This window comes from Alligator mississippiensis, chromosome 2 (genome assembly GCF_030867095.1).
Source record: "Alligator mississippiensis isolate rAllMis1 chromosome 2, rAllMis1, whole genome shotgun sequence".
NCBI lineage: Eukaryota > Metazoa > Chordata > Crocodylia > Alligatoridae > Alligator > Alligator mississippiensis.
The window spans coordinates 163416096-163436538 of NC_081825.1; the positions used below are offsets into that span (position 1 = coordinate 163416096).

At 44.2% G+C, this 20443-nt stretch overlaps 1 protein-coding gene across 2 annotated transcripts; it reads right to left on the reverse strand.

The window, feature by feature from the left end:
• Positions 1-303: 303 nt before the first annotated feature.
• Positions 304-18815, reverse strand: BDH2 (3-hydroxybutyrate dehydrogenase 2). Of its 2 annotated transcripts, none has more exons than XM_014600030.3 (10): positions 18711-18815; positions 16147-16252; positions 13722-13800; positions 11187-11283; positions 10247-10355; positions 4548-4608; positions 3267-3380; positions 2009-2067; positions 1570-1662; positions 304-607 (listed from the first exon to the last, which is right to left on the reverse strand). In XM_014600030.3, exons 2-10 carry the CDS (start codon positions 16216-16218, stop codon positions 554-556), a joined length of 738 nt encoding a protein of 245 aa, XP_014455516.1. In that variant the 5' UTR covers positions 16219-16252; positions 18711-18815; the 3' UTR covers positions 304-553. The 2 variants fall into 2 exon arrangements, with proteins under 2 accessions (XP_014455516.1, XP_006272788.1); XM_006272726.4 differs by having other exon boundaries at positions 16147-16282; positions 18711-18771.
• Positions 18816-20443: the final 1628 nt, after the last annotated feature.

Genomic DNA, 20443 nt, shown 5'->3' on the forward strand with positions numbered 1-20443 from the left:
GCTGCAATTGAAACTAAAAGTACCACTTGTTCCTGTTGTATCCAACTGGACAGTTCAGTTCAGCAGGCTCAAACATAGCTTTTTTGATTTCTCCCAATCAAGTCCCCCCAAATTTGCTAGGAAATCCAAGCAGGGATATTTAAACCTCCAAACATGGCCGATGTTGAGAACAAATGTGGCATTTAAATTCCTTTTAGCCTGGCTTAAAATGTGGAGTCTAAGTACTGTCCTATAAATAACACATTTGGCACAATGACACCTTAAGGTTGCTATTCTTTCATGAATTTGAGCTTTCATACAAAGTTGAATGAAATGCATTTTATTTCTAACAGTCAATTACTAAGTAAAGCATACAAAAGAAAAATCAGAAAAAGTAATTTAGAAAAAGGTAGCATCACTGTGCACATGCACTGGCTAGGATTTGAAAGTCAGTCATTTTAGTCATTAAAATGGTGCAAAAAATATTAATACACTGTGATAATTTCTTCATTTGTTTTTTTTTTCTGGCAAGAATTTCCATTTGCAAATACTTGTCTGCAGGAATATTCATAAGTCACAAGCTCCAGCCTCCATCGATGATAAGTTCATTGCCAGTCATGTAAGCAGACTAAAAATATATGAAAAGGCACAGTAACTGTTAGTAATCATTTATGACTATTAAGCAGTGGAAAATACTTATTACTAAAATTCATTTAACAAAACCAGTTACTCTCACAGCAAACAGCAGTTTTACAAGTACAATGGTGGTTCTTAAAACTGTTAAACAGTCTGAAAAATTAAACTCCTTTCAGCTACTACTGTAGTTGGGCAAACGCATTAGCTCTTGCCTTCAGGCCAGCTGGCATAAATGACAGTGAGCCAAGCTAATGCTCAAAAGAATCTGGCCTGTAAGCATATCACCATACACTGCAGCATGATTAGCCTCAGAGGTTTAGAGGGATCTGGCCTGGTCAGCTACTGCTACTGTATTGAGAGACCCACAAGAAAAACCCAGATGGCTCAGGAAGTTGTGTTTGTGGTACTCTACCTTCAGGGTCAGCACTAAGCCATACTCAGTTCAGATTTATTAATTAATATATTGACCTTGTCTGGCCAAAGCTTGTACAGATAAACTGGAAACCCAGGAATGCCAGTCTGATAGCATTCAGCATTTTTCTGTGACCAAGATAAACCTTTGCTCTTGCATAACATTTAGATCATAGATTCACTAATGCCTTCCCCTTGGTCCCCCAACTGAAGGTAGGGCTATTTGTCATGGAAGTTTATTAGTAGCAGCTCCCACAGAACTGTCTCTGCAAGGCCAGTAGACTCGCCTGTATGTACCATCCATGACATGGTCCTTAGCAAATGACAACTTAACCTTCATTAACAGTGCCAGGCAATAACTCACTTTTTGCATCTTGGACTGGACTCAGTAAAAATGTCAGCTTTATACTGTTGCAATAGTTTGGCTTAAAGACTACACTAGACCATCCCCATCCCCTCTACCACCAGCAAAGTCTCTCCACTGAGAGGCAGAAAAATAGCCTGGGCTACTGTGATGCACTGTTTTTGCTATCTACTACTTACTTCCTCGGAGGCCAGATACACAAAGAGGTGGGCCACTTCTTCAGCAGTAGCCATCCTACCAGTCTTCTGTCTATCCAGAAAGTCTTTCAGCGCCTATGGACACAAGATAGTCAGAGTATCAACATCACAAGATCAAGTATATAAACATGATTATTCTGTTCTACATTTGCTATGTTGGCAATACGCTCATAACCTTGACCAATTTTCATAGAATCCTAGAAAGTGGGGGGGAGGACCTCAGGAGGTCATCTAGTCCAACCCCCTGTTCAAAATTCCACCAAACACCATCTGATTAAGCAGACAAAGGAGAGAAGGTGACATCACTACCATTGCTTCTCTGGAATGCAGAAAGGTAGGCAGAAGTGCTGTTTAGTCCCACCCCGCCCCAAACAGTTTGTATGCACATGTATCCACTCAATATAAATTAGAGTTTGCTTACCTGATCTGGGTTAGGTCTAGCACAAATTCTCTCTCGTAGAGATGGAGTGTCAACAGTTCCTAAGGCAATATTCAGAATTCAGTACCACTACTGAAGTGGACTGACCAGGACTCAAAAGCCACAAGGGAGAACTCCTCAACATTAAGTCTATTACTTACAGTGCCATGGTTGTACAGGATTCACAATAAGATAGATTAAAAAGGTGTCTGGACAACTAGTTCAACTGACCTTTGTTGAGACTGTGGCTATGCCTATATTGGGGTCACCAGTGTGATGCAGAGGTATCCAAGTTAGCTTTAAGTGAGCTAAGCAGTCTAACCTCTACCATGCAGAGCTCAGCATGTGCTTACTTAGCTTGCCAAGAAGCAGAATCAGTTAACCCTCATGGATCTGCATGCTGCTCTGGCTAGACTGTGACCAGCCCCTAAGCTAACTCAACTGTTTCTACATTCTGCTGCAGTATTCCCATACTTTGAAACTCCTCAGTACCCAAGTCAGTTTTGACAAATATAGTGTAAGTGCCTAAGTCACTTGGGTGCTTTTGAAACTTCTACCTGCAGTTGATAAAAGCAAGGGGAAGATCCCAGCTCCAACACATTCACAGCTCAGGATACTACCAAGTGATAAACTATCCTACTACTATGGATAGAGAGTGAGGAGTAATATTTAGCTTGCAAGAGGTTTCACAGACAGTTTAATTCTTCCAGAGTACAAGACTTCCTGTTTACATCTTTTACAGCAATGAGACCACCTTTATTTCTTGGCATTAGTCATTTAATTCATTTTGCTATGCTATTCAAGTGACACATGAATTTTTGTTTTGTTTTGCTTTACTTTACTGGCTATAGGCCTTAAAGGTGAACATACTCCATAGAGTTTGGCATACAGGCATTTAAACTCTAAGGGGTAAGTAGTCTTTCCTTCTCCAGTTTCTGATTTGCATGTTCATTTGCTTATACCTGGAATAACACACCAAACAAGTGCTACCTGTGTACTTATGATGTGCATGTGTATTTTTACTGAATAAAGGCCTTGACTTCTAGGTTATTAATATACAGGACAGGTGCTAAATGATAAGACAGCAATGTATTCAGGAAATGCTAGAAGAAAGACTGGTTTTGTCCCTGCCTGCCGATACCTTCAGCAACCTTTTAGTGGGTTGTTTTCAGGTTTTATTTCCTATTAGCCTCAAACTAAATTTGGAACCATGTTATTCAACTTCTGTTACAAGTTCACATAGTATTGTAAAAATACTTACCAGGACATATGCAGTTGCACCTGATGCCATGTTCAATGAAGTCAGCAGCTATAGACTTTGTTAGACCAATAACTGCGGCCTTTGAAGTACTATAGACAAATCTGTTTACAACTCCTGACAAATGTAATGTCAGGTTAGCATGGAAAGAAAAACAAAAAAAAAAAAAAATAGTCACGTTTGTTGCATATGGAGCTGTTCTTGGGCTCTCCTGTTTCCAGTAGCACAGGGAACCTCCCTGAAGGGACCATGACTGGTTGGCTAGAGCAGGGATGGTCAACCTGCAGCACATGTTCTACAAATGGCAGATCTGGGAGGGAGCAGGGAAGAGTGGCAGATTAGGCAGGAAACAAAGCAGAGCTACACCTTGGGCAGAGAGTAGAAAGCAGAGAAGCAGATTGCGCAAGGGAATGGGATTGGAGTGACATTTGGGGAGGATGCAAGGTTAATTTGTGGCATACCTGCCAAAAAGGTTGGCTCCCACAAGGCTAATTACCAAACAAAAGAACTTGCATGACTAGAGTGCCATCCTTTATAGCAAATTCATATATCTGGAGCACAGCTCCATCTATTTCAGTTCTCTGCAAATCAGATCTTTGATACCAAGTTGGGTAACCAGAAATTGAGGAACACATGGTAAACATTTATGAAATTCGCATTTAAAAGGGACTTGTCAAGATTCAACATAAAACTGTGGCAGAGACAGGGTAAACAAGGTACCACCTTTGTCAGAGGCATGGGGAATGCAAAAATAGCCCCAGCTGCTGGAGCAGGTGACTGTACTACTGCTACGGGCATTACTTCACTTGTGTTGCCATGTACATCACAGCTGCCCTGGACACAAGGCTGCTCTGCCATGCCTCTGGGAGTAAAATTCAACTTCCAGAGTGGCATTCAACTTCCATAGTCACAAGTCCCTCCTTTTGGTTCTTCCAGGTCATTGACTTATTTACTACACTTTCTAACTACTTCCACAAATGAAGCAGGGGTCTGGCTGATCACTTAATTTCATTTTAAAGCCCCAATTAATTTCTGAGTAAAATCTCCTGTTCACTAATGTAGGGTTTCCTGGAAAAACAAGAAACCCCTGCATATGCTGATATCATTAAAGACTACATTGAAATGTATATGCACAAGGGGCCAAATCTATATTTTGTATCATTCTTGAATTTTCTCAAGTAGGCGTTTTCAAAACAAGAGACTTGGTAATCATTATTCTACAGAGCCAGAGTGCCAATAGGGCTATCACGAGTATGTACATGTCAAAGCTAAGGAGTTATTGACCTTTAATGCTGGATGCCACAGAAGACATATTGATAATGTTTCCAGATTTCTGGGCAAGCATCTGTAAAAAAAAATACATATGCTGTCATTCAAAAGAAAGCTAAAGTCCAAAGGACCAAGGACCAGTTCTGTACCCATACTCACATTAAACACTAGCTTAGTTTGCAAGTTATTGTCCAAGCTACATCAGTGGGACTACTTGTGGATCAAAAACCCTATACAAAGAGCAGAACTTTTATATAGATATAACTGAATTTCTAGTTCAAATATACTGTAACTATGAGAAAGGTCTTATTCTCTTCATCAGTGATAACTCTCTTCTAACTGGAGGTGCTAGATAAGTACGTCCAGAAGATTATCTTAAAGTGACTTACAAACAATAATTTACACTTTTGATCTAGGTAAAGACTTTACAGCTAAGAAACAGGTAAAGTGACTTGCTCATGGTCACATGGCAAATCTGTGGCAGGACCAAGAGTTTAACCCAATTGTTCTAATATCTAGCCCTAGTCATCTTTTTAACCACTACAACATCCTTCTTCTCTTATGCTTCTATCTAAAGAATTATTGGTTATTACACTGCAATGCTTCAGTTAAAGTGGAGAAACCCTGTAGTTACCAATTCAATTTTACCTTCTTCACAGCTAAAAGGGCTGAAGGCACTAGTAGCCTTAATGTAAGGGTTTGCCTGGTGAACGGCTGTTTCTCATACTGAACATCATTGACTAAAAGCTGTGATCTAACTGGATGAAAAAGAAAATACCTCCTACCCAACATTATGCATTCAGATGATATGACCAGGGACAGGGACATCCCCCCCCACTGGGATTACGGATGGACCCAGGGGAGGTCAGCCAGGCCCAGGGTCAGTAAGGACCTAGTCAGGGAACTTCTGGAAGGACTAGATGTGTTCAAAGCAGCAGGTCCTGATGATCTCCACCCCAGAGTGCTTAGGGAACTGGCAGAAGTCATTGCAGGACCCCTGGCACAGCTTTACGAACACTCATGGTGCTCTGGTGAGGTGCCTGATGACTGGAAAAGGGCCAATGTGGTCCCCATTTTCAAAAAAGGGAGGAAAGAGGACCCAGGAAACTATAGGCCAGTTAGTCATACCTCGGTCCTGGGGAAGCTCTTTGAGAAAATTATCCAGGAGCACATCTGCAAGGGGCCAGCAGTGGAGTTTATGCTTAGGGTCAACCAACATGGGTTCATTAGAGGCAGGTCCTGTCAGACCAACCTGGTGGCCTTCTATGACCAGGTCACAAAAGCCTTGGATGCAGGTGTCGTGGTGGACATAGTCTTCCTGGACTTTAGGAAGGCCTTCGACACTGTCTCTCACCTCATCCTCATTAAATTAGGCATCTGTGGTGTTGACGCCTACACAGTCAGATGGGTTGCAAATTGACTGGAGGGCTGTACCCAGAGTGGTGGTGGATGGATCATTTTTGACCTGGAGAGATGTGGGCAGTGGGGTTCCCTAGGGCTCGGTCTTTGGGCCCACACTGTTCAGTATCTTCATCGGCGATTTGGACGAGGGGGTGAAAAGCACCTTGTTCAAGTTCGCAGATGACACTAAGATGCGGGGAGAAGTGAGCATGCTAGAAGAGAGGGACAGGCTACAACTAGATCAACAGGTTACAGAGGTGGGCAGATGAGAAAAGGATGGGTTTCAATATGGACAAGTGCAAGGCGTTGCACCTGGGGAGGAAGAACCAGCAGCATACTGACAGGCTAGGGAACTCCATTCTCATCAGCACAGAGGCAGAGAAGGATCTTGGAATCACTATTGATTCCAAGATGAACATGGGTTGCCAATGTGGGGACGCAGTCAGGAAGGCCAATCGCACCTTGTCGTGCATCCATAGATGCATCATGAGCAATTCCAATGAGGTGATCCTCCCCCTCTATGCAACATTAGGTCAGGCTGCAGTTGGAGTACTGTGTCCAGTTCTGGGTGCCGCACTTCAGGAGGGATGTGGACAGCATCGAGAGGGTCCAGAGGAGGGCCACTTGCATGATTAGGGGGAAGCAGAGCAGGCCCTACTAGGAGAGGCTACAGGACCTGAACCTGTTCAGCCTCCACAAGAGAAGGCTGAGAGGGGATCTGGTGGCCACGTATAAACTTGCCAAGGGAGACCAGCAGGCAATGGGAGAGTCCCTGTTCCCCTGAGCACTACCGGGGGTAACAAGAAACAACGGCCATAAGTTGACTGAGAGTAGATTCAGGCTAGATATCAGGAGGCACTACTTCACTGTCAGAGCGGCTAGGAGCTGGAACCAACTTCCAAGGGAAGTGGTGCTTGCCCCTACCCTGGGGGTCTTCAAAAGGAGGCTAGACACCCACCTAGCTGGGGTGATTTGACTCCAGCATCCTTCCCTGCCCATGGCAGGGAGTCAGACTAGATGATCTGCTCAGGTCCCTTCCAACCCTACCAACTATGAAACTATTTAAGAGCAAGAGTTATCATGCTAGAGTCCATTAAAACTTGGGTCAGACCAATAGTTTATTCATCCCAGTAGTTGAGAAAGCATTGAATCTGATATATCTAGAGTGATCTATCCTCTATTTATTACCCTCCCTGGCATGTAAAATGAATTAGTGTCTAATATTTAAGTACATTTAAGTACACTTATTGCTGTGTTTTAAAATCAGAGGAAGAATGGCCTTAAGCACAGATAGATGTTAAGGCCCTGGTCCAACTCATGGCTCTTTATGTGAAGTGCCATAAGTTAGAGTCACCTCTCCAAAGCAACAGATATCTGCCTGCCTGCAATGGCCCTGGCCAGCAGATGGGGTTATTCCAGCAGCCTCTAAGGAGGCTGCCAAACTGCCCCTTTCCCCATTCCCCCCAGCTCTGGCCATTCAGCAGAGCTGCCAGCTGCTGAATAGCCAGAGCTGAGGGGGAATGGCAGGGGGAACAGAGCCCCCATACCTTGTGGGCCCCTCCCAGCTACCTTGACTGGGGTATTGGGGGTAGTTGTGGGGAGGCTGCAGGTGAGGGGGCTCTGTACTTTGCCCCCTCTCCATCAGCTCCGGCCATTCAAGCCAGACAGGAGCTATGTGCTGGTTGCTCCTGGATGCTGAATGGCCAGAGCAGAGGTGGGGAGGAGGGAAATGGAGCCCTCTTATTTCACACACCTGACCTGGCTCCCTCTAATACTGCAGTCAGGGTAGATTTGGGGGGGGACAAAAATCCAGGGGGTTCCGTTTCCCCCTCCCTCCACTCCCCCTTAGCTCTGGCCATTCAACAGCTGGCAGCTCCCCCTCCTTTCCCCTGACAACCCAGGGGGACAACCCAACCCTGCTGCCTGATTCCATGAAAAATTAACCCTGGAGGGAACACAAGTTCCCCAAGGAACTCTGCTTTTGAGCACCTTAATTTAATACCCAAGTTAACTAGGGTTATTTTTTCATGTGATAAGTTATTCATGCACGCTTTTTATGACAGCTGTAGACAGCTTTCAGGGCCCAGACCGCTCAAAAATATCACTTCTATTTGTGCCCATAGTTAAAGTACTGAACTGCAACTTGGGAGAACATGGTTCAACTTTTAACTGTGCCATAATCTATTTGTGAAGCCTTTGGCTAGTCTTTTGGTCTCTTCATCTATCTACTTCCCATTTATAAAATGAAGACAATTCCTCTCTCCCTCCCTTTGTCTGTTTTAGCAATTTAGTTTGCATTCTCTTTAAGGAAGGGATTGTCTCTTTATACACACATATTCAGTGTCTAGAAAAATAGGGTCCTGATCTTGCTTAGATCCCTTTAGGGCTTGTGTAAACCTACAAGATTTGCAAAACACTGCACCATAGCAAAGCTGGGCACTTTCATGCTCCCCTACTTCACTTGCCACCACTGCTTCCCTCACTGCCAATTGCCTTTGCCAGCAGCAACTGGCAGTGGGAGTAGCAGCAGCAGGGCACTGCCAATTACTGTAGCGATTCACACATGCCTCCAACCAGGGGGATGCACCTCACAGTCTAGGAAACACTGTCCTAAGGGCTACTGCATACTAGTAAGTTATAAAATCACTGGTATCAGCAATAAGTTTTATATCTGATTTAAAAAATAAATAAAATGCTTTCCTACTAAGCAGTAGGATTTCTGCTTCCTCTGCATAGTCCCAGGTTGGCTATTTTAGTCTTAGGACAATGCTGGGTATATTTAATAACTGCTTACATTTGTGGTATCTTGTTGACTTAGTGAGGTGTTGTATTAATACACATGTATGAGCGCACACACACATGCCACACAGCAGAGCATGTGCTCCTCAGCTATAACACACACCCCTTGAATGTATGCAAGCGTTCATCTACAGCCTGTGGCTCCATAGAGTCAAGGGCTGAGTGGATTTGATGAACGTGTGAGCTGTCATTTATGTAAATCTTAGTTTTCTAGTCACTACCCCCTAAATCACCACTGCCTTACTGATTCCCCAGCCAGGTACCCAACGCCAATGTGGTTATCACCACTACTCAACCCACTCCTTTTCCTTCATTCAAGCCCTTCTTATTCTGGGACAAGATTTAGACCCCACCCCCCTGAAATCAGGAAAGTGCAACCAGAGTGTGGGGAGCTTAGTTAGAGTCCTCTCTTCAGTGCTGCTTCAGAGCAGATGACCCAAGTTGCCACTGCAAGTTAAAGGCACAGCTAGCTGCTATGTAACAATTGTTTAAAAAAAAGGATGGCCAGTTTCAGGTATTCTTTAAAACAGTCTTTTGTCTGTGGGCCTGATAAGTGGCATGGAGCCAATCTGCAAACCTGATTGGGACCCAAAAGCAAAGATTGGGCTCCATGCAGCCTTGGCAGGGCCATGCTATCTAGCTCATGGGTCTTCTCATAGGTCTGTAAATTTGGGAGCAGAGAAGTGGCAATTAAACACTGCCATTGGTCCCCTCCCATAAAGTTTTCAGACCCAAGGGGAGCTCTGTAGGTCAGATCTGGTCTATGGACTGGGGTGTAAGCACCCCTGCTTTAAAGAGATGCGAATTTCAGAAAGTGCTAGGAATTCACCTCTGACAGTCATGTCTCTTTTAGACATGACAACCTGAGAACTGAGGCAGCTAAATTCAATATAACCACTTCTGGAAGTGTAGGCCAGCTGGTACCAAGGGTTTGAGAAGAGCAGGGTCTAGTATCATACTGAAATACCATCTTGTTCACATGGTGACAACTTAGGTTACTTAGAGTGTCACAACTGTTTCTGGTAAATACTTCCTGGATGGTTATTGTCTGTGAAGTATCTTTCAGAAAGTATCCTTTGCTATTATATAATCAGATACGAAAATTCTCTCTGTTTACTTAATGGGATCATTGTTCCCATAAGTAGCATACTGTCACCAGTGATACTAAATAGCTTCATAAGAATATCCTCAGCAGGAAGCTAGTTACCTTGAATAATTTTGCCTACATGCATGTTGTGTGGTACTGCATTGGCATGACGTCTCTGTTCCATGTTTGAACAGTTGATTTAGGTACAAGCCTAAAAAAACTCTCCCCACATGTACTTCTACATACTGTTCACAACTGAAATCTAAGTCTAAATAAGAAATCTACTAACGCAGCCCTAAGAGCCCGATAGCCACATCCCAGCATTTTCACTCCTACCTCCAGGATCTTAACATAATCTACTCCTATCCTACTCTAAATACAGTATAATGTCTGCCAGATATAGGGATCTTGGTAGACAGAGCCTTACCTTAGGAAGGAATGTTTTGATCATTAGATACATGCTGTGAACATTGAGGCTCATTGTGAAGTCCCAGTCACTCTCTTCGCACTCCAGAATGGTTCCATGATGAACAAAGCTGGATTAACCACACAAAGAACAATGGATTACTTCCTCCATTACATATCTGTGATCTGCATGCATTTTTCCCCTCATCTTCATCAGTAATACCTTATTTACCTGATTCCAAGACAAAGTTCCCCCCCAACATAACATAGGGAAAAAGCCCCTTATCTTGGAATCGAGTACCAGGCAGCAGAGGGGCAGGTACTGTTGTGATTTTGATCCAAGCTGCAGCTGCTGCAATATGGCCTCTGCCCCCCACAGCTCAGATCCCCCACCTACGCCCCCAGCTGCTTACCTTTGCTCTGGGCTCTGCTTCAGTCTGGGGCATGGAACATGTTTCTGCTCTGAACCCCTACCTGGCCTGGTAGCAGTGGTGGTGGGGGTGTGGCAGCTTGAAACTTCGCTCTAGGGCCCAGCCAGAGCTGCGACTGTTGCTGGGCCAGGTTGGGGCCAGAACACAAACATGCTACACCCTGCTAGAGCAAATGTTAGCAGCAGCATGGGTTGGGGTGGGACAGGAAGAGGCAGCCAGGGGGCAGAGGGACCAAAAACTCAGGGGGAGACAGAGGCTACAGGAGGCAAAATATGTTGAGGGGGGGAGGCAAGGGGCAGGGGTCAAGCTGCTTGATTTCTATCCACACCCCCCACAAACCCCCCCTCCACTACCCATCTTCCAGCTCTCTTCTACCGCCTGTCCCCCTCATTGCTTTCTATTGAGACTATCCACAAAACCGACAATTGCGATGAAGGATTCTGTGAGGCAGACCCAAAAGAACAGTCATTAAATAGACCAGCTACACTAAAAAGTCAGTGGAAGAAGGAATTTTAAATAGGATTTAGTTACCCTGCAATATTACAAAGAACATCAATTCTCTCAATCTCCTTGGCCAGATTTTCTATTTGCTCCTTCTTAGTGACATCTAGCACCCATATTTGGATGCCTAAGAAAAAAAAAAATAAAAGAGAAAAGGATTTTAGTTCACTTTTTTTTTTTTTTAGTTAAAGACCAGTTGTCTGATTTGAGAAAACCTGGTTAATTTTGCAGCTGCCATTAAAGTCAATGAATGCTCACCAGGGCCAGTCCTTTCTGAATGCAACCATAAAATGAAAAAATTCCATGAAATTCCAAGCCTACCATGCAAGAGTTATGCTATTTACTATATGCCATGGAAGCACAAGGAAGCAAAAGGCTCCAATGTGTGCCTGTGATCAGCTGATTGGTGCTGGCCACACATTCAGTTCAAGGCATGACAGGAACCAGCCACAAAGTTAGTACATGTTTTGTGTGATAGTTTTGTGGCTTATTCTATTTTATCATGCCATTAATTGCATGAAAGTGGGGCTGGGTTACTACTTAAAATAGGATTGACTAGTTAATCACACCTTAAGTGTAACAATGTCTGCCAGGGGCCACAGTTACTTCAATATACAAGCCACAGGTATGCCATCCACTGGCTGAAATGCAGAGAATTTAACAAATGAAATAACCCCTAGAATAAAACACGCCATAGGCCATGCAGCATTCCAGAGCCTCACATGTATAATTCATTAAGTTATCATGATTCGTTTCCTGTGCTGAGAATGTAATCACTTTGTGATGTTAATCATCCACACCCAGATGCATACAATTTAATGAAAGCTGTGAAACTAACCTGGTTGAGTGACTAATGCTGATAGGAGAATTAGTTGCTAAATCAGTATTAACTGAAATACACCTGTACCTTGTGAGCCAGGGTGACATCTGTGTGGCATCAAGTACTTCTGGGAGATTTGCCAGCAAGGAAGCTAATTCTTTCCAGGCAGGCAACTAACTTGAACAGTGGAGTGTCTGCTCCAGCTCATTTCCATCCCATATTGCTAGTATTTCAAAAAGTAAAGATTTAACAGATCATGGGGTTGAAACTCCTTTTTTGAGGATAGGAGTGCATGATAGTTTGACTTTACCTCCTGATACTGGTCTTAGCCTTCAGAATTCAGAACTTATACAAACAAAATAGGGACTGATTTGATGACAGTAGAATTATTTTCTAACAGTACACCAATTCTTACTAGTTACCATATTACATGGCTCTAAATGTATTAATTACATTCACTGAAACAGAACACTATTTTTATTTAACAACTAATTAAGCTAGGCCAGGGGTGGGCAAAATACAGCCTACAGGCCAAATCTGGCCCACCAAGGGATGCTACCCAGCCCATGGCAGGTCCCTTGGCCTCACCTGGCCAAGGAGCAAGGGGCCACCTGGGCCATGGAGCATGTGGCTAGTCCTGCTGCCTCCAGGGTGTGCAACAAGGTGGGAGTAGCGCAGCAGACGGACTCAGCTTCCTGGTAGCCCCTGCAGTGGTGGCTCCTTTTTGCTGCCTCAATGCCACCACTGGACCCGGCCCATATGCTTCATTGATCCCATCTGGCCCTGGGCCCATCTGCCCTGCATCTACTGCTGGGGGCACCAGATGGGTTGGGTTTCCATGGAGACTGGCCCAGGATCCCTGTGGGCAGTGTGTTTGGCTGGGCAGATAGGGAGTGGCGTCTGGGGAGCGGGATGGGTGGTGGCAACAGGGACTAAGGTCAGAGATGCAATCTGTTCCCTGCACATCTCTACCTGCAAAAATGGCACCTATCACAAGTACTTGTGGGGAGTGGATCATGGCTCTGCCTTAGGCCCTGTCCCTACACTGTCACTGTAATCACAACTCTGGCCCTGCCCCAGCCCTCATCCCATCTACCTAGCCAAGCATGCCCTGCCCACGGGGGTCTCAGGCTGGTCTCCATGAAGACCATATCCTCTCCATCCAGTGCCCATGGCAGTGGGTGAGGGGTGGATGGCCTGAGGCTGGATAGCATCAATTGAGCCTGCCTGCCCCCACCCCCCTCAACAGCTCACCAAAACTCCTTAAGTGGCCCTCCTGCCCAAATAATTGCCCACCCCTGAGCTAGGCCTTCAGTTAACATTGTAGAATGTCTTGCTTTTAGCACTAGTGACCCCAAAGTTCAAACAGAACAATTCCTACTGATAACAAACACCACTTGACAGCTAGCCCACTGACCTAGGCAAAGTTACATAGGTAAAATGAATGGTAGTGTAAGGCAGAGCAGCAATTAACGTCTTCAGGAGTGCTAAAGAGGTCAGATAGCTGGGGTTAATCCATTAACCTGCAACCTCCATTCTGAAATGCTGTTTCAGTGGAATACTAGCACTTGGACAAAGCCCCCATACCTTCTGTGCTACAGCAAAAAAGTGGCTATCAGCACTTAGGGGCTGTTATTAAATCATTCTGCCACCTTTAGAATTCTGGGCTACCCTTAAATGAGATTTTGATAAGCAGCTTAAGAACTACTGAAGACTTGGATCAATGATTGCTGTAAACCATTTACCAGAATACTTCTCTAGGTCCCGCAGCTTTGACTCGTTGATGTCTGTAGCAATGACCTTGGCTCCTTCTTTTGCAAAAGCCTTAAATTCATAAGTAAAAAAGTACACAATTAATGTTTGGCTATTTGAAGTTTCAATAAAGGCTGACTAACTCAAGAGAGCAAAGGTTGCATTTCTTTCTGGGTAAATATCAATAAAAGGCTACATTTCCAAACACTCTGGTATTAGACAGTTACACATGTGATATGACTACAGAGCTGATGATCCCTCTCTCCAAACCAGAGTCCATAATTTTCTCAGCAGGTCTCACTGCCCGACATATAATATATAACATCTGATAAGGGCAGCATGTACACTAGCCAATGTCTTACAGATTAGTAGGACCAGGTTATAAGATAGTGGGTACATCTACATGTGTACTTTACTGCAGAGCTGACTTAGCTCCACACTCAAGTGACACTGTCTACACACAAACCGGTACTAGGGTACAGTAAATTAATTCAGCTGTTAGATAGTATAGTCTGGGACAATAACTCCACCAAAAGATGGTACTAACAGTGGTGAAACATGTGGAAATGCTGACCCAGGAATAAATTGCACCCAGGCAGCATAGGGTCAGATACCTACCTGCTGCCTAGCCACACAGCTCTGAACATTTGGCACTCAGGCCCCAGCCAGCCCTTCCATTGCCCAACGCCACCACCTGGAGCCTGAGGCTGGCACCCTCCCCCACTTGCTGCCAACCTGGGCCTGCTCTTCCCCAGCTCAAAGCACTGCTGTCCTGTGTGTATGTGTAGACACTGTGCCCAGGAGGCTTTAACTCTGGTGTGAACTGCTCAGAGTTTATTGTGTCACATTAACTTCATGTGTAGAGGCACCCACTGTTAGCTAAATATAACCAAGATGTAGAACCTGGCTCTACTATTTATGGAAAGTGACAGCTCTGCATAAGCTAAATTCTAGTACATTATTCAAAACACTAAAGGCGGCATTATCTAATAACTTTTCTTCCCACTATTTACTGCACACAACGGAGCCAGGTACTTGATCCTGAGCACTACCCCTAAAAAAGGTACTAAAATCCATTGGGAGAGAGCTTACTTTATGCCTTAGCTACATAGCTACTTTTTGCCAGAGTAATCTATTGTCAAAAGGTGCCTTGAAGCATCAGACAGAAGCAAGAATTTCTCAAGGACCCCATACCACAAAAATGCCTATAATGCAATTTCAGCTATTGTTGAGGGTTGTCTTTAGAAGGCTCAGACATACCACTCTCATCTGGAACTTGTTGCAATTTTACAAAAGCAAACTCTTTAAGAAAGAGACCCATTTTGTAAGTTAGGTCTTCCTTATGAAAGTTGTTTTTAAGCGATGGTTCAATACAGGATATCTGTAACGGACTTGCATTTCGTTACACAGTTCCACAGTAGTAGGCAACCACAGATCCTTTAAAGGTCTAAGAAGTCTAGTCAGGTGCCTGATAAATCTACTTGAACAGTCCTGCAACCATCACACCAAGACCTTTGATGTGTATGCCTAGGCAAGAGTATGGAGGAGTGGTGTGGAGGCTGCCCTACACCTACCACCCACCTTTTAGACCATTGAGACTGAGAGGCCAGATGTTCAGTGCCTTGATGGTTGTAGCTTTTGCCAGAGAACAACAGACAAACTGCCTAACACCTCAGTGAGGGTGTGTTTCTGGCTAAGGGACATCACCCTGACTTTCTCCAACCAAGGAATATCCAGAAGGTAGTGGGGGCTAGGATTTTGAGGCACCCTATACTTGCCTTACTCTGGATGTTGTAACTGTGGTATTTTATGAGCTACCCCACCACGTGGAGCCCCACCACTGCCACCAAAAGTATCACAGTACATAAGGGTCAAAATTCCATTTCACTCTGTTCCTGCATTGATTTTTAGCAGTATTAACAACTTATCTGACCTCCAAGAGGGAATCTTGGGATTGGAAAGGAGGAAGTTGCTTAGATCGTCTCCTATTTTCCTCTTCTCGAAAACAAAGGAACAGAAATCTTTGAAAGCCAATTATGGCCTAGCCACCATTCAAAGATGGAAGACCTGCAGCTGTCTGCTAAGTGAATGTCAACTCATAGTCCAATGTCAGTGATACTATACCCAGTCAGGTGACTTGTGAAGGTCCTTCAGGGCAGTACTAATAGTGGTATAACAGGGAATTTTGAGTGTGCAATCTTGAATGAATTTTCCATAATGGAAATTAAGTTCTTATGGTGTAGCAGTCATACTTCACGTGCTTTCCATGGAAAGTTGGGTATTTTTGGCTTCTTTCTCGTTTGGAATTTATTCATGATTAATAAAGGCTGTTCAGTATAGAGGGCAACAGAGAAGTCATCACAGCAAAGCTAGTAAGGAACATACAGTGGAAAAAAGAACAAATCTTTACAGACTTACAATAGCAGTGGCTTGACCAATCCCTTGTGCTGCTGCAGACACCAGTATGACCTTCCCATCAAGCCGGCCCATTCTGGATTCTGAAGATACTTAAACAGATATTGCCCTTCCAAACAGGAAGGCAAGTTATGATCAGCTGTAATGAATAACCATCAAATACATTCTGTAGCTGAACAGATAACTGAGCATCTTCCTTTAACAAGTGCTGGAGAATGCCCTATTCCTGGGTAGGAGATACAGAACCTGCATAAAATGAGGGAAACCTGTACGTGTGAATTTGCTTTTATGCAATGACCCTTTTTATACCAAAAATTCGTTATACGCGAGGTAAATTCACTCTTACGCAATTGGTGTGGTGGAAGCCCAGAGTCAGTTGCTTTGTGCAGTTTATTGTGGGAACGATACACACCAAAATATCATCTCGTGTGGATCTGTGCTCCTCACTCGTCTGTGACATGTATCTGTAGTTGCCATCCCCATTATGATAGTGCCCTGTACCTGTGTGTACTGTCTGGTGTTGCCGAGTACCAAAATTGTCTTGTAAGTGGTAGAAATGGGTCAGGGGGGTCAGTACAGTTGAGGTCTGGGAACGTATCCCTATTTTTTACATTGTAAAGCGGGTTCCCTTTATGTCAATTCGAGTTATGCACCTTTTTCCAGGAACGCATGTACAGCATCAAGCGAGGGAAACCTGTACTGAAATGGTACAGTTCTGAAATAAAAAGCTGAAACAATGAAGGCCAGGCTTATCCCTATATGCCAGTAGTCTCCAACTTTTTAAGCACAAGATCACTTCTTGAATTAAAGTGAAACCCAGGATCTGCCTGAACCACACACCCGGCAGCAGGACACACTTGGTGTTGCACCGCTCCTGGGGTAGCTGCAGCGGGGCTTGGGGCTCAGAGACCAGCGCACAGTGGCAGCCTCCACTCCGCGCACGTATCAGGGGGGCAGATGCCCCCCAGACCTCCACTGGGGTGGATGCAGCGGCATAAGTCCTCCTGCACAAGCCACCTGGGCTCCGATTGTGCCACCAGCCAGGGCTCCACTACTCCAGCCCCTGCCCCACTTCTTTCCTCACCGTGGGTATCTTGATCTGCACCCCCCTCCCTTCCTCTCCCCCACAGACTGACCTGCCAGGTGGAGGGGGGTGGAATGCATGCACGTGATTAGTCCCCACCAAATAATTCTCTCTCCCTCCACCTGTGTGTGTGACTGAGCTTGAGATAGACTGTCAGAGGCTCCACAAAATTGACCAGTTGATCGTGATCTACTGGTTGGTGACTACTGTTATAGGCAGATAAATCTCAAGAACAGAACAAAACATACCTAGCAAAGTACATAGTGGATTATCACTTTATGAGATATGAGATTTAGCAGTAAACAGCAAATATATGCAGAGTAGGTGGGTGCGAAGGAAATAGTTTTCACATCTCACAGAACTTTGAGATTAAAAATAACGTTACCACTCTACTTCACGTTCAGAAAACTAAAACGCATTTAGTTTTTATGAAAAAAAACAGGGAGACTGACCAGGGTATCCACAAGGCTCAGGTTAGTTAGAGCTTTTGTGAGATATGCAGGAGACTCGTGCTCAAGGGCCTGTTCCATCTGAGTCAAATCATGGACGTTAAGCTTGTATCTCCCACATCCAAGACAAGGGGGCCAAACTCCAGAATATTCTCTATTCTGGATGTGGTTTCTGTGGTTTCAGATAGAGGTCCCATACTGGCTCAGAGAAACTTCTGACAGCAAAACTTCATCCAAACTGGTACATTTCCATGACAAGTTTCAGTTTCAACAAAAACATTTAATAGAAAAGGCCCTGATTGGCTCTATTATGGATACTCTGCTACATTGAACATGAAAAAAAAAAAAAAAAAAAATCAGTCTGGTTTGTAGCCTAAGGTTTAAAGAGGCCAAAGTCTCCAAGAACAGATAGACGAGCTGAATAGTCAAAACTGCTCCCCTGGTTCGGCTGGCACAAGCAAGTTACCTGCTTCTCAGCACAGCTTTTACCTAGGTGCACTGCAGTTAGAAAGGTGCAATTTCCACTAAAATCAGGTCCATGGGACTGTTGCCCTCTGTTGCAGCTTGCATGCATCACAAGCAGCTGCTTACAAAACGATTAGACACGCTTGCTCATGTTGGCTGAGTTATTTGCTTGTCTGGGCTCTCATTTTGCTCCCCAACCTTCCAACCAGGCCCATGCTGCTGTAATCTCACCAACACTACTTTTGCGTGAATACATTCCAGAAAACTGTTATGAGCCACAAGACATATAGGTCTCTAATTATATGATAGTTTTTATAGCTCATGTTTAGTAGTGATTAACTGATACTACCAAACACTTAAGCTTTCAACTTAGGCTGTACTTTACACCACACCTTCATTACTAAAATAGGCAAGTCTGGTAAGAGACTATCCCACTCATCTTAAGACCCAGCCTTTGGGAAACCAAAAAACGTACCATAAAGGAATTGCTCTAGAACTTAACCATAACTTTTCCATTAGTATCTCTGTGCACAACTAATAGGACGAAACAGAAAAGAACAGCTACCCACCTCAAAATATATGGAGGCAGCTCTTCAGGTTTGTTAGGCCTCTGTACTTGAGGAAGTTGCATGCATTTCAGTGTTTGCTGGGATTTGTAGTTCAGCTGAACTTAAAAACCATCCCAGTCCCTGTTGAAACATGGAGATGCTGCCATCTAGTGTGGCTTGGGATATATAAAAAGTTATGCATTTTTTCCCCCCCCTCTCGAGGAGAAGAAAAAAGTCAACATTAACTGGCAGTTATGCATATAGAAAATCAGCAAAACCCAGTGGTGAATGAAATTGTATACATCCACATACATAATAAAGCTAACATGGAGTCAACTTTTTTTTCCCCCTGATCAACTGTTTTTACTTGTTTGTCTATCTCTATTCTTATATGTACAGTTAAGTCCACAGATTTACAACTCTGACGTGAAAAAAATTATAGCATCATCAAGTTTCGAACACTTTCAGGACAAGATTATTTGATCTCATCATGATCTTACATCTAAAAATGCTCCACCAGATTGTTTAATATCCAGACAGCACTCTTGGGAAAAAATTAGCAAGTAAGCATATTCCCAGTCACAAATGTATGCGTTTTCTTGGAAAGTTTGTTCAAACACTCTTTAGCTATTTGAATTAGTACTGTTGCTTTTCTGCTGAGTAGTGACCAGTTTTCTGGTTCTTGCAGATTAGCTTTCTAGCCAAGAACTCATTCTTCTAATGTCTTCCTATCAGCACTTTTTCCTCCATCCACCACAAATAGGTAACACTTGCTGTTTATGGAATTTGGAGGCAGCGCCATGGTTACTGCTGAAGACTTCAAGGTTTAAGAATATTTTTCAGCTCGTGCCACAAGAAGAATTCTTGTAAAGCTGTAGCAGCTTTCAGCAAACAATCGTCAAGGCTAAAGTACAGACATCTGGGGGCATTACGGAGAAGTTAAATTGGTTCAAAATGGCTGCAGGTAAGCCAGGATGGGGGGCTAGCAAGCAGGTTGGGGGGAGGGAGGGTCCAATAGGCTGGAGGGGGGTGGCACATGGAAAAAGGTGACCCATGAGAGATGGGGGGGTGGGGTGGGCAGGTGCAACCCACAGATGGGATGTGGTCCCCTCCCCACAATGAACCTACACCCCCATCCCTCCCCACACCAGGGACTTACTTGCTCAGCTCTGGCAGCAGCAAATGCTGATAGAAGTGGCTGCACCTGGAGCAGCTTGTGGGATCAGGGTGAGAGGCTTGGCTGGTCAAGGGGAGAGAGGGGGGAGCAAGGGAAGAAAAAAAAAAAAAAAAGAAGCCTATTGTGGTGGAGGAGGGGGGTGAAAAGAACAGCCCTGGGCTGGGACTAGTGGTTGGGTTTTCCTAGCCCCAAGGCTGCGCAGGGAAAGCACCAGTTTGACCTAAAAATGGAATACATTTGATACTACATAGATCCAGGTTTATCTTAAACTGGGTTCTGCAATTTTTAGACCAGTTTGCATGTGGAACTTCTGCACAGTTACAAGTTTACACCGATTGCTGGTCACCGAGACCAAGTTGTCAGTGTAAGGTCAGCATCAGGACAAGCCAAGTTTAAACTGGGCGGCCATTTTTAATCCGACTTAACCTCCCCCCAGATGTCTGTACTTAGCCCAAGGCAACATTTTGAAGTGACACTGACCAGCATTAAAAGCTATTATGTTTTGGTCTCCCTTGGGGGAAAAAAAAATTCTAGTATGAATTTTGGTATTCATTAAAATCAGACCATGGGTTGGAGA

Excerpts from the sequence above, each read along its gene's own strand:
- BDH2 (XM_014600030.3), bottom strand. The coding sequence starts at position 16,218 with ATGGGCCGGCTTGATGGGAAGGTCATACTGGTGTCTGCAGCAGCACAA. Across the intron at positions 13,801-16,146 it reads TTGGTCAAGCCACTGCTATT|GCTTTTGCAAAAGAAGGAGC; the intron begins GTAAGTCTGTAA and ends TATGAATTTAAG. Across the intron at positions 4,609-10,246 it reads TCAAAACATTCCTTCCTAAG|ATGCTTGCCCAGAAATCTGG; the intron begins GTAAGGCTCTGT and ends TTTTTTTTACAG.